Source organism: Conger conger, chromosome 2 (assembly GCF_963514075.1).
Source record: "Conger conger chromosome 2, fConCon1.1, whole genome shotgun sequence".
Taxonomy (NCBI): Eukaryota; Metazoa; Chordata; class Actinopteri; order Anguilliformes; family Congridae; genus Conger; species Conger conger.
This window is the reverse complement of record NC_083761.1, coordinates 72,959,766-72,973,773: the sequence shown is the minus strand read 5'-3', so window position 1 is coordinate 72,973,773 and position 14,008 is coordinate 72,959,766. Positions and strand designations below refer to the sequence as shown.

Below are 14,008 nucleotides of genomic sequence, written 5' to 3'. Positions count from 1 at the left end.
CTCTGACCTACTCTAGTTCAAAGGTCAGTATTGTGCGCGTGACAAAACAAACTGGTAGCCCTTAGTATGAATCAGTACCCATGAAGTAGCTCTCAGTTTCAAAAAGGTTGGTGACCCCTGATTTAGAGGCTTTTAATTGACGCTTGGGTTATGAATATGTAATTTACCGAAATTAAACTAAACCAGAAGTTCAATGCAGTTGAATGCAGTATGCTATGTCAGAAATGCATTTTAACTTACGTCTAACTTTAAAAACATGTTATTCTGACCGAGTCAGTGACAATATCAGTGCTGCATTTATTTACATGTTATTTATTGTAATTGTTACTCTTTGAAGCAACTGCAACCTTTATATGTATTATTAGTATGTATGCAGTAGTATGTATTATAATAGCATGTATAATAGTATTGTTTCAGTACTGTTTTGTTTAGCTTATTTCGGTTCCTCTTATAGTATATCTGATGAATATGTGATAAACATACGATAAACTGTCTGTAACTTAATACGTGCAGGTTTGCATGTTTTTCAGTTTGCAGCCGTCCTCTTGTGGGGCCCAGCATTGAGCATAGTGACTTCCAACGTGTTTATGAAGTGGGTGAGGAAGTCTTCCTCCGCTGTAGAGACGGGTATACAGCGATATCAGGGCAACGCAAAATAGTGTGCAGCGCCAGTGGGAGGTGGAGTTCATTGACATTCACGTGCGAGCGTAAGTACTGACGCTTAAAGGGAAACCCGTTTTTGCTGCTACTTGTATTGCTATTTAGTGACCTTGGAATTATAAGGTTCTATCTGCGTTATGAGTGGTTTTGAGAGCTTCAAAGAGTCCGAAGTGAACGGGCTCCAAGCAGGTACGACCTTAAACAGTATTTTTGTGTTTCTTTGTAAAAAACTTTGCACATATATGTAGTGCGCTAATATTTCTGACACTAATACTGACATTCACGGCACTAATTTCTTTAAACAAAACTTTCAGTTCAAACCTTATAATTCTAAGGTCTCGATTTGTATTGTACATATTATATTTATATTTTTGTTTATGACAACTGATGACCGAATCAAATACATTCCTACACTGCTCAGCAAAACGGTGCTCCAACCCTGGTCTTTTGCTAAATGGCAAGATTCACATTGATGACAACTTGTTCCAGAGCATCATCAACTACACTTGCAATGAAGGGTAAGGGAAACATCACTTGCATCACATTCTGTATTAAAATGAACATTCCACTTATTTACATGGAGTAACTCTAACCGTTTTTTATCTCTATATTCTCTTGGTTTCAGATGTCATTCAGTTGTCATAATATACTCTCAACAACCACCTGTCTCTGGTTGCTATTGTTATGGAGATGACTGATGTGTCTATTTCATACTGTACTCGACTGTTTGCACTAGTTTGGGTTGGAAATATGTTCTATCTGTTTTGTAGATACATCCTCCATGGAGCCATCACCAGTGAATGCTTACATGATGGTACCTGGAGCAATCCACTGCCAGTGTGTGAACGTATGTACCTCTCATTACCTGGAATATGAAGATACCCGGCTAAACAAAACCGCTCAAGCTAGGTTTTGAAACGGATGGTAGCTGGTTGACCGGTTAGACCAGCCCCATACTCAACATGGTTTGACCAGGTCAAACTATGCTTTGTAACAGCTGGTATTTCAAGTTGGTCTTAGCTGGATTTTGCACCAGGGTGGAAGGCCTAGGGTGTGGCAGAGATTAGCCCAGGTACAGAAGCTGTAGTCAGCTGTAAATTTGCGTAAAGTCAATTTCTCCAAAAGGTATAAAGAACGGTACATGGTAAATGGCAAATGGTTGGCATTTATACATTGGATACAGCACGTTATCCAAAGCGCTGTACCCAATGCTTCGCATTCACCCATTCATACACGCGCTCACACACCAACGGCGATTGGCTGACATGCAGGGCACCAATGAGAGGAATGAGGAAGTGTGTAGTAGGGCTGCCAATCACTGGTAAAACTTTATCTCCTTACAAACTCAAAACAGTTTTGAAAAAGTGACCATACAACGGCACCTCCACAGAAGCAAAGCTGAAATATCAGTGTTCAAGACCACTGTTTATTAATTACATGCAAATACTGTGGAAATAAAACAGCTATGACGTGAGTACAGGTAATGGATTATAATTGTTTTGTGTATCTCCTTCCTTCTTTCAGCGGTAGTTTGTGGCCTGCCTAAAAACCCCAAATATGCTAGGCTAAGCTATTCCAGGGTGGTGGGCGATACGACTTTGTTTGGAGACAGTGTGACGTATGAATGCCTCCCGCCATTTGTCCTTTTCGGCAATGAGGTCGGGTTCTGCAGGCCCGATGGGAGCTGGACCGAGCCTCCAGAATGTCGGCGTAAGTGGAACAGGACAAGACGGGATTGGTGAAGACAGGAGGTTTACATGAGATTATGTGCGGCAGGAAATGCTTTTTCTAACTGCCAGTCCCAATACATTCAATACTCTTAGTTCGATAAGTACTGTATTCTATGACCAAAGGGACTAAACATTCACATTCACATTCACAACTCTTTAGATGATGTTATCATCACAATTTTTATTACCAAACATTGCTATATTTTATTTTGCCTTATATTCTGAGGAGAAAGTGTTGCATTGCTACCCTTGACCTCCATATTTATGAACTTTAAAGACTGGAAGACCAGGAGACAAAGAATATTAACAAAATGTAACAATCAGTTGTACAGAATACTTTACACAGCTCATTCTTCATGCCATTACAGGGCAATAGTGGCAAATATTTATGTTTAATCAAGAAACACAGCACCCTCGTGAAACATATGCCCATACTGAATAAATCTGTGTTTGCTGCAGGCTTGAATTACAGTCAATAATGATTTCCATTTGTGTCTTACTTCACAGTCGTGACATGTCCACCCCCGACAGCAATACCAAACGGATTCCTTGTATTTGCTGTAATTCGGGAACATGGCTACACAGAGGAAGTCAGATATGGATGCTCCCCAAACTATGTTCTGGATGGTCCCAAGGAGGTTGAGTGTCAAAAAACAGGAAATTGGTCAATCAAGCCCGTGTGTCGAGGTGGGTCTGCCAGTTGAAGGAGAATGTGAAAGTTGGCCCGTGGGTTTTTAACTGGGTGTACATGTACTTCAGTAGTCATGTACTATAGCTCACAAGCATTCTAAAGCAGAGACGGGGCTGGTTTCAGCTAGCTTTCAGTGGGAGTGTGTTAAAATGTTTCTATGAATTATCATCAATTTAAAAAGGCCCTTTGGTCTAAATTCCAGTAAAACATATTATTCTGTATAATAAATGATGTAGGTCGGGTATGGACAACAAACATTTAACCCCCCCCCCCCCCCCCCCCAGCTCCCTGTACCGTTGGAATTCAGAGAGGACGGATCTTGTACAACAACCGAAAAATATGGATTGAGGACTTCAAGCCCAATAGAGTCCTGCACTCTGAGCGTGTGGCAGTCTATTGCAAAAACAAGGAAAAGGACTGTGGATATCCTGTGGTCACCCAGTGCATCGATGGAGAACTGACGATCCCCGCATGCTACGACGGTTAGTTTCACAAAACCAAACTTAAATACAGATATAAATGAACTTTAACCACTTTTACTAGATCTTTTATAATTATTTAATCAGTTCGGTTTATACAATATATTTACCTATATTTACTTTAAATGCAAAAATACTGTTTTACTCTTGACTTTGTAATGTTTAATGTTGTTGTTTTTTGTGTTTTGTTTTTCAGAACCATCTGCAATTCGATATACAATGTATGACAGCTCGCTTCCATCAGAGATAAGAACGTGCTGATCGATTTCACCAAATGAAGCATCAATTGAAGGATATCAATGTTGCTGTAACATCAGTTTGAAAAATGGATTCAAGTACTTATTCTATTGAGCAAATATAATTGATCAATTTATTCTCAGTTACTGAATGTAATGTTTACAACATACTTTGATTAGTATTGTAGGACTTCCATTGTATTTTTGAAAGTATTGATTGTACACATTGCCTCAATTTGATGTCAAATAAAATATGTTTCTTGGTGTGACTATCAGTGGTGGTTCTGGCACGTTTGGTACCTTAGGCGAGAGCACATCCCATGTTTAACTTTTAGAACCTTGTTTTTTCGGTAAGCATGAGTGCTTTTAGCCCATATTAAAGTTTATTGGGTGTGACGATGTCACCTGCATGGCCTTCCCATTCCAATGGATATGGAACTGTCACATGTTACAAATTCTAATAACATTATACCATGTCACTGAAAAATAAGCGACCACCTACAGCAAATAAGGAATTCTGAAAGGCCGAGAAGTGTCACGTGGGTGTGCATTAATTTCTTATAACAGATTGAGCTGGTGTGTATATATATTTTTCACAGCTAACATATCCAAAAAAGAATATCAATGCCTGTGTAAGGCGGAAATCTGGCATTATCACTCAGGGCTGGTCACCTTGCTGGCTTCTTCTGGTATTGTGGCAAAATGTGGCTGTAAAGTAATTTAACCCAGGAGCATGCACCATTAACCCCCACTATCTCCGCACCCATACGGGCAGGAGCCTGTGGGGGAAGACTCAGGCCTCCAGCCGTAAAACTCGTTACGATGGGGCAACATCCTTTACGGCAAGGGAAGGTTTCAGAGGGCACGGCCTGTTAGGCCCTGACCTTCTCCTGAACCCCCTTTTATTGCTCTCTCCCTCTTTACTCAGTCACTAAATGATGTGTACAGCATTGGATGTTTCATGACAAAGTCAGTTTAGATAATATTCATGTTTGGTATTATTCTGATTGTTTCAGTGCGACTGGTGCAATGGTTTTATTTCTGCAACAGCAAACCCTGGACATCATAACCAACCAGGAACCAGAGAAAAACTGTGTGGAGCTCTGCCCCAGTGAAAACCATGTGCCTCAACCCCCCTGCGCTTCCTGGGGAGGCGTGGCTCCAAATTACAGATGGGTGACCCATTTTTAGGGTTAACATCAAAGGCCAGATTTTGGATTTAAGGACAGCAAACTAAGCAATCTGGGAGAATGCAATCAGCCTCCCGTGCACACAGTGCACGTAATTTCTATGTACAGGGTGTCTGTAGCCAGACTCCCGTATGTAGCTTTTATTACCAGGTATGACTTTTAAGACTCCGTAATTTGGTTTCTGTTGTAATGTTTTTTGATTTGGAACTAGTATGTAATTACGTGTATGTAACCTGCCTGGTAAAATAAATTGTTAAAACTTGATCTGTGTGGTTTCGCTTACTGACACTCAAAGTTATACAGGGAATGCTTGGTTTACCCCCTCGAACTGGTCTAGGGAGGATGAATATTTACGCTTAATGTATCACAGCGTATAGCACCCATAGACCAATGATGGTAAATCCCTCGCCTCCGCGTGGTAGTTCATTCATGTCGAGCACAGCCGTAGCTAGGTTGGTCTGCTTGGGTCCCTAGGCTGTAAACAGATATACCCAAGAGTAGCTACTCCTGCGACCTCTGTGATGACGACAGATAGCTAGTCAGTTTGTGAGACGTGTACATAACGCTCAATGTGACATGCGGCGGTACCAGCAGAGGACTGTTCGGAGAGTAAATCTCAGTACAGGATTCCTATAGCGATCAAGTCAAAATTATCAATAAGAAATCTACCTAATGTGGATAACGAATAAATTATTATTCTAAAATGGAGTCAGATAAATGAAGGTGAATCTTTTGGCCCTATTGGGGAGATTCTTGGTCAGCCCGGACCAGTAAAGAGCGGAAGGCAGAGTGGTACTACTGTCTTTGTATCATGGTTTATTTATTGGCTGATCTAGACTCTCTGCTTAGGGGCCACTAATTGTTAACCCTACTAGTATTCTTTCAGCAACACCAGAAGGACGAGCACGCTGATACCTTCAGCCCTCGCTAAATTCCGTCGTTGGGTTAGCGTGGGGTTTTACACCTGCAACATACACTACTATGCAATGCATTTCCAATTACAGTAAAGGCATTTGGCAGACGCTCTTATCCAGAGCGACGTACAACAAAGTGCATACCCATAACCAGGGATAAGTGCGCTGAAAGACCCTAGAGGGAAGTACGATTTCAACTGCTACCTGCACAAGAAAAGAAAAAGAAAAGGACCATGGCCTAGTTGAATATATATATGTATATATATTTTTTTTAAACAAACAAACAAACAAACAAACAAAGTATGAGAAAACCCCTTAACTAGCCAAACACTGCTTACCTAGCCAAACTAAAAATACTGATACACAAAAAAGTAAATCACAGAAAGACAACAATTAAGGTTCACAGGGAGGTAGGGAGGGACGGGGAGAGGTGCTGCTTGAAGAGGTGCGTCTTCAGTTTGCGCTTGAAGGTGGGAAGAGATTCTACAGTTCTGACCTCAACGGGGAGTTAGCCAGAACAGACAGTAGTCGTGAGCGTGAGGTGGAAGTTCGGACAGAGGGAGGTGCCAAGCGGCCTGTGGAGGCTGAACGATGAGGTCTGGCAGGGGTGTAGAGTCTGATGACTTTTTTGAAGGTAAGCTGGGGAAGACCCCTTAACTGCTTGGAAGGCTAGCACCAATGTTTTGAATTTGATGCGAGCCATGACCAGCCAGTGGAGGGAAGTAAGCAGGGGGGTGACATGTGAGTATTTGGGAAGGTTGAAGACCAGGCGAGCTGCTGCATTCTGGATAAATTGGAGGAGTCTGATGGTGGACGCTGGGAGGCCAGCCAAGAGGGAATTGCAGTCATCCAGGTGGCACAGAACCATCGCTTGGACCAGGAGCTGGGTCGAGTAGGGGGTGAGAAAGGGGCGGATTCTCCGTATGTTGTATAGGAAGAACCTGCTTGACCGGGTCACCGCCGCAATGTTCTCGGAGAGGGACAGTCTGCTGTCCATCACCACGCCGAGGTTCCTTGCACTGGGTGATGGGGTAAGTGTAGTATCCCCTAGGGAAATGGAGAGATCCAGATGGGGAGAAGTAATGGCAGGGATGAATATCATTTCAGTCTTACCTGGGTTGAACTTTAGATGGTGGTTGTCCACCCAGCTCTGGATGTCACTTAGGCAAGCAGAGATACGGGCTGAAACCTGTGTATCAGATGGTGGGAATGAGATGAAGAGTTGGGTATCATCCGCATAGCATGGTAGGATAGACCATGTGCAGTCAAAAAACAAAAACATCATGTAAAGGCAAACACAATATTTGAATTTAATAGGGGAGGGCGCTATGATTATCGACCCTGGCTATTCAGCTAAAGTTCCCAGCAATTACGCGATTTATCTGCTATCTCTTCTGTGTTTACTCTGCAAACAACAAACAGCAGTCGCTAACTTTGTACTTCAGATATATATGCACTCACCGCCGAGCAGGAGTTCGCTCTATCAATCACCCAAAATGCGCGGAGGCTTTTTGCTGTTGCTGCTTTGTCAGCTGTCTTCATACACTTTGGTGACACCCGGGGAAGGTAAGCTACCGCTCAGCACTGCAAAATCATCATGGTAGATCTGTAGAAAGGCCTTATGTTTAAAGCATAAAAAAGTTTTTGGCGGCACGGATGGTGCAGTGGGTAGCACTGCCGCCTCACAGCAAGGAGGTCCTGGGTTTGAATCCCCGTCGGCCGGGGCCTCTCTGTGCGGAGTTTGCATGTTCTCCCCGTGCTTGCGTGGGTTTCCTCCTGGTACTCCGGTTTCCTCCCACAGTCCAAAGACATGCAGGTTAGGCTGATTGGAGAGTCTAAATTGCCCGTAGGTATGAGTTTATGAGTGTGTGAGTGAATGGTGTGTGTGTCCTGCGCTGGACTGGTGACCTGTCCAGGGTGTATTTCTGCCTTTCGCCAAATGTATGCTGGGATAGGCTCCATCCCCCCTGCGACCCTGTTCAGGATAAGCGGGTTAGGATCATGAATGAATGTTACTCTTTGAAGCAATTGCAACCTTTGTATGTATGCAGTAGTATGTATTATAATAGCATGTATAATAGTTTTAGTACTGTTTTGTTTAGCTTATTTCGGTTTCTCATATAGTATATCTGATGAATATGTGATAAACATACGATACACTATCTGTAACTTAATACGTGCAGGTTTGCATGTTTTTCAGTTTGCAGCCGTCCTCTTGTGGGGCCCAGCATTGAGCATAGTGACTTCCAACGTGTTTATGAAGTGGGTCAGGAAGTCTTCCTCCGCTGTATAGATGGGTATACGGGGCGACATGGCTCAGGCCGTAAGAGCAGTCGTCTGGCAGTCGGAGGGTTGCCGGCTGTGTCGAAGTGTCCCTGACACCTAATCCCCAAATGCTCCTGACGAGCTGGTTGGCGCCTTGCATGGCAGCCAATCGCCGTTAGTGTGTGAGTGTGAGTGTGTGTATGAATGGGTGAATGAGAAGCATCAATTGTACAGCGCTTTGGATAAAGGCGCTTTATAAATGCCAACCATTTACCATTTACCATTTATACAGCGATCTCAGGGCAACGCTGCTCCAACCCTGGTCCTTTGTTAAATGGCAAGATTCACATTGATGACAACTTGTTCCAGAGCATCATCAACTACGCCTGCAATGAAGGGTAAGGGAAACATCACTTGCATCACATTCTGTATTAAAATGACCATTCCACTTATTTACATGGAGTAACTCTAGCCATTTTACATCTCTATATTCTCTAGGTTTCAGATGTCATTCAGTTGTTATAATATACTCTCAACAACCACCTGCCACTGGTTGCTATTGTTTTGGAGATGACTGATGTGTCTATTTCATACTGTACTCGGCTGTTTGCACTAGTTTGGGTTGGAAATATGTTCTATCTGTTTTGTAGATACATCCTCCATGGAGCCATCACCAGTGAATGCTTACATGATGGTACCTGGAGCAATCCACTGCCAGTGTGTGAACGTATGTACCTCTCATTACCTGGAATATGAAGATACCCGGCTAAACAAAACAGTTCAAGCTAGGTTTTGAAATGGATGGTAGCTGGTTGACCGGTTAGACCAGCCCCATACTCAACATGGTTTGACCAGGTCAAACTATGTTTTGAAACAGCTGGTATTTCAAGTTGGTCATAGCTGGATTTTGCACCAGGGTGGAAGGCCTAGGAGATTAGCCCAGGTACAGAGGCTGTAGTCAGCTGTAAATTCGCATAAATTCAATTTCGCCAAAAAGTATAAAGGACGGTACATGGTGAATGGAAAATGGTTGGCATTTATACATTGGATACAGCACGTTATCCAAAGCGCTGTACCCAATGCTTCGCATTCACCCATTCATACACGCGCTCACACACCAACGGCGATTGGCTGCCATGCAGAGCACCAATGAGAGGAATGAGGAAGTGTGTAGTAGGGCTGCCAATCACTGGTAAAGCTTTATCTCCTTACAAGCTCAAAACAGTTTTGAAAAAGTGACCATACAACGGCACCTCCACAAAAGCAAAGCTGAAATATCAGTGTTCAAGAGCACTGTTTATTAATTACATGCAAATACTGTGGAAATAAGACAGTTATGACGTGAGTACAGGTAATGGATTATAATTGTTTTGTGTATCTCCTTCCTTCTTTCAGCGGTAGTTTGTGGCCTGCCTAAAAACCCCAAATATGCTAGGTTAAGCTATTCCAGTAGCTTGTTTGGAGACAGTGTGACGTATGAATGCTTCCCGCCATTGGTCCTTTTCGGCAATGAGGTCGGGTTCTGCAGGCCCGATGGGAGCTGGACCGAGCCTCCAGAATGTCGGCGTAAGTGGAACAGGACAAGACGGGATTGGTGAAGACAGGAGGTTTACAAGAGATTATGTGTGGCAGGAAATGCTTTTTCTAACTGCCAGTCACTATACATTCAATACTCTTAGTTTGATAAGTACTGTATTCTATGACCAAAGGGACTAAACATTCACATTATCCACGAATAGAAACATTGTAAGAACTCTTTTTACATCACAATTTTTAATAAGGTAACAAAATACCAATCATCACTGTATTTTATTTTGTCTTATATTCTGATGAGAAAGTGTTGCATTGCTACCCTTGACCTCCATATTTATGAACTTTAAAGACTGGAAGACCAGGAGACAAAGAATATTAACACTTTGTAACAATCAGTTGTACAGAATACTTTACACAGCTCATTCTTCGTGCCATTACAGGGCAATAGTGGCAAATATTTATGTTTAATCAAGAAACACAGCACCCTCGTGAAACATATGCCCATACTGAATAAATCTGTTTTTGCTGTAGGCTTGAATTACAGTCAATAATGATTTCCATTTGTGTCATACTTCACAGTCGTGACATGTCAACCCCCGTCAGCTATACCAAACGGATTCCTTATAGTCGCTGCAATTCGGGAACATGGCTACACAGAGGAAGTCAGATATGGATGCTATGCAAACTATGTTCTGGATGGTCCCAAGGAGGTTGAGTGTCAAAAATCAGGATATTGGTCAAGCAAGCCTGTGTGTCGAGGTGGGTCTGCCAGTTGAAGGAGAATGTGAAAGTTGGCCCGTGGGTTTTTAACTGAGTGTACATGTACTTCAGTAGGTCGGGTATGGACAATAAACCTTTAACCCCCCCGCCCCCCCCAGCTCCCTGTACCGTTGGAATTAAGAGAGGACGGATCTTCTACAACAACCGAAAAATATGGATTGAGGACTTCAAGCCCAATAGAGTCCTGCACTCTGAGCGTTTGGCAGTCTATTGCAAAAACAGGGAAAAGGACTGTGGATATCCTGTGGTCACCCAGTGCATCGATGGAGAACTGACGATCCCCGCGTGCTATGACGGTTAGTTTCACAAAACCAAACTTAAATACAGATAGAAATGAACTTTAACCACTTTTACTAAATCTTTTATAATAATTTAATCAGTTCGGTTTATACAATATATTTACATATATTTACTTTAAATGCAAAAATACTGTTTTCCTCTTGACATTGTAATGTTTAATGTTGTTGTTTTTTGTGTTTTGTTTTTCAGAACCTTCTGCATTTCGATATACAATGTTTGACAGCTCGCTTCCATCAGAGATAAGAACGTGCTGATCGATTTCACCAAATGAAGCATCAATTGAAGGATATCAATGTTGCTGTAACATCAGTTTGAAAAATGGATTCAAGTACTTATTCTATTGAGCAAATATAATTGATCAATTTATTCTCAGTTACTGAATGTAATGTTTACAACATACTTTGATTAGTATTGTAGTACTTCCATTGTATTAAAAGCATTGATTGTACACATTGCCTCAATTTGATGTCAAATAAAATATGTTTTTTGGTGTGACTATCAGTGGTGGTTCTGGCACGTTTGGTACCTTAGGCGAGAGCACATCCCATGTTTTACTTTTAGAACCTTGTTTTTTCAGTAAGCATGAGTGCTTTTAGCCCATATTAAAGTTTATTGGGTGTGACGAAGTCACCTGCATGGCCTTCCCATTCCAATGGATATGGAACTGTCACATGTTACAAATTCTAATAACATTATACCATGTCACTAAAATATCCAACAAATGTCAATGCGTGCAACATACACTACTATGCAATGCATTTCCAATTCATGTAAGTAGCCCAGTTATCATAGCTGACTGGTGTCACTAATGTCTTCTAATCAGAGCTGTCCGCTATGCCAGGCAAATTAGGCTATGTCATATTCGTATGCTAATGTTACCCTATTTTTATGACAGTGTCATGTGATCGTCTGGATGGGCGGCCGCCCATAAACCAATCAGCATTCAGGGGTGGAGTTTGAGCACCCTTCTCGGAAACACATCACTGAATGTGTTTGCACTGAGAAGTCTTACCCCATATTTAGGAAATGGATACACTGATGGTGCTAAAAAAAAATGCTTACACACATAATTTAAGCATTTAATACAAATAATCTCAACTGAAACGAGCGCTCCTTTAAAGGTACCTGCAGTGATCGCGCACAAAGGCCTATTTCGATGCTTAATATGCTAGTATTGAACATTTAAGTGTTCCCGAGACATTATTTACACACAGTGCATAGCTTCAAGTGCTTAAAGTTGTTTAACCATGTACCGTAAATCCTCAAATTGTGGCCGGGGTCTTTTATTTACTTAGGCTGTACAAAGCACAGGCCCTTATTTGGGGCAGGCTTGTATTCGAGGCAGGCCTTATTAGGCTTCTGTTGTCGAATTTTATTCTTAGACATAAAGTAAAAGGCTACACTTAAAGTGGGCCAACACTGTTCAACACTTCCTGTAACCATTCAGAAAGCAATTAGTGTAGGCTAATCAGGAACACCGTCAATCGACCACGCCCCCAGCTATTATCCGAGGCCCGGCTTCAAATAGAATCCCGGACACAATTTGGGATTTACTGTAGCCTGGGCTACTTTAGCCACATGCTAAAGTATCGAAGGTGACACTTGAAATGTGTTCTCATTTGGGCCTCATTTATCAATATTTTTGGAAAACCGTGTGCAAATGTATGGTCGTTAACAAACTAACAACTTGGCCAGATTTATGAAACAGGCATAGACACAGCTTTTTTCGTATCCACGTGTGTATGTTGATAAATAGTAATTGTACATCGAAGGCGCATTTACAAAATTTGTGATTCGCATAAATTGACGCCCATAAAACGCCGCCTGTGGAATTTTGCCTTTTTAACCGAAAACCCCGAGCCTGACAACCTCTGCCTTCATGAGAAACAGCAGGCAGCGTAACCAACATTGACCCACAGTGCGACTGAGGTTGAGAGCAGAGACGGCCTACATTTTGCATAGAGACTATTGAACTGAATTTCATTAGCTGCAGTTATTCAGGGGATACACTGACAGGGCCTGGCCTGTCAGCATGGGCATTATTGCTCTCTCTGGTCCCCAGTCCAATGCCCTGTAACTGCTGAAATAACTCATTTCTATCAAGTCATTTTATTTTTTTTAACATTTTTTTTTATTATTGCCTGAGTCCATACCTAAGGTATTTGTTTCCCTTATAGGTTATTAACCTGCTGTGGAAAATGGCACAGAAAATAAAAGGGAAAGGAAAACTAAAATGCGTTTTGAAACTGTATGATGTGTTGTGTGGAGCAGGTAGAAATGTTTTTTTGTACTCCATAAACAACTTTCCCCAAAGACTCACAAGGTGTCAGTATTGCACAGTGAAAGGTTCATTGGATGTGCATTTGCCAATTTCGGTTACCAAGAGCAGAAATTGACAAGAGCGGAAAAAGGTCACGAATCACACACTATTTTCGCAAGCTCAGTAACAAGTATGCTCCGTGTTAAAAAGATAAAGACGTAATGAAACAGAGGATTGGGTATGTCTCAGGATAGCGCCTGCTAACGCCTGCGCACTTCTCTTTCAGGTTATATTAAGACGGTGTGGAATTTCATCAGTTTATTCATGAACAAACCTAGGTTTTTGAGTGACTTAATGCATGTCTAAAATTGTTTGGGGAAAGAAAGGGAAAACTGTGTGCAAAATGATGTTGCTTATATATTGCAGCATGATTATCTTGATTTGAATCAGCCTAACTCAATGGAATCTCATGTTTAGGCACAATTTTTTTTTTCCATTTATTATTTTGTTGCACAATTCAGAAAAAAAAGAAAAGGTCAACTTTAGAAGATTTTTCATAGAAATGGTTGAATTGACATTGCACTGCCACCTACTGGCATGAGTTCAGAATGCAATCTTTTATGTGGTGTGTTTTAAATACCCGTGATACCCAGAATCAGCCATTGGTGCCCTGGTTTATTTAAGTGTTACCCCCTCACTGTTCACATCTAAATCACACATTCTGTTTGTAGATTATTTTTTAAAATTTTAATTTAATTTTTTTATTTCATTCCTCTGACGAAGGACATCCATTTTGTGAATTAATGACAAAAAACTCTCAGAAGGTATTGGCATAAAAATGCAAATGCGTGTAAGGACCGAGGAAAGGTATTGAGCTTCACCTTGGGCCCAGGGGGACTTCCATCCTTCAAGTAAATGTTTTGCCCTGAAGCCTATGACTCCTAAATGATATTAAAAATAGAATGAAAAG

At 41.7% G+C, this 14,008-nt stretch overlaps 2 protein-coding genes across 2 annotated transcripts; both read left to right on the top strand.

Annotated features, from left to right (window-relative positions):
- The first annotated feature begins 210 nt into the window (after positions 1-210).
- LOC133121312 (beta-2-glycoprotein 1-like) lies at positions 211-3,568 on the top strand. Its single transcript, XM_061230514.1, has 7 exons — positions 211-217; positions 531-707; positions 1,082-1,178; positions 1,431-1,507; positions 2,185-2,370; positions 2,898-3,077; positions 3,366-3,568. Exons 1-7 carry the CDS (start codon positions 211-213, stop codon positions 3,566-3,568), a joined length of 927 nt encoding a protein of 308 aa, XP_061086498.1.
- A 3,771-nt stretch (positions 3,569-7,339) lies between these two features.
- Positions 7,340-11,279, top strand: LOC133122850 (beta-2-glycoprotein 1-like). The gene is made up of 7 exons (XM_061233075.1): positions 7,340-7,466; positions 8,458-8,563; positions 8,816-8,892; positions 9,561-9,731; positions 10,278-10,457; positions 10,577-10,774; positions 10,968-11,279. The coding sequence occupies exons 1-7, from the start codon at positions 7,352-7,354 to the stop codon at positions 11,030-11,032; spliced, it is 912 nt and encodes a 303-aa protein (XP_061089059.1). The 5' UTR covers positions 7,340-7,351; the 3' UTR covers positions 11,033-11,279.
- Positions 11,280-14,008: the final 2,729 nt, after the last annotated feature.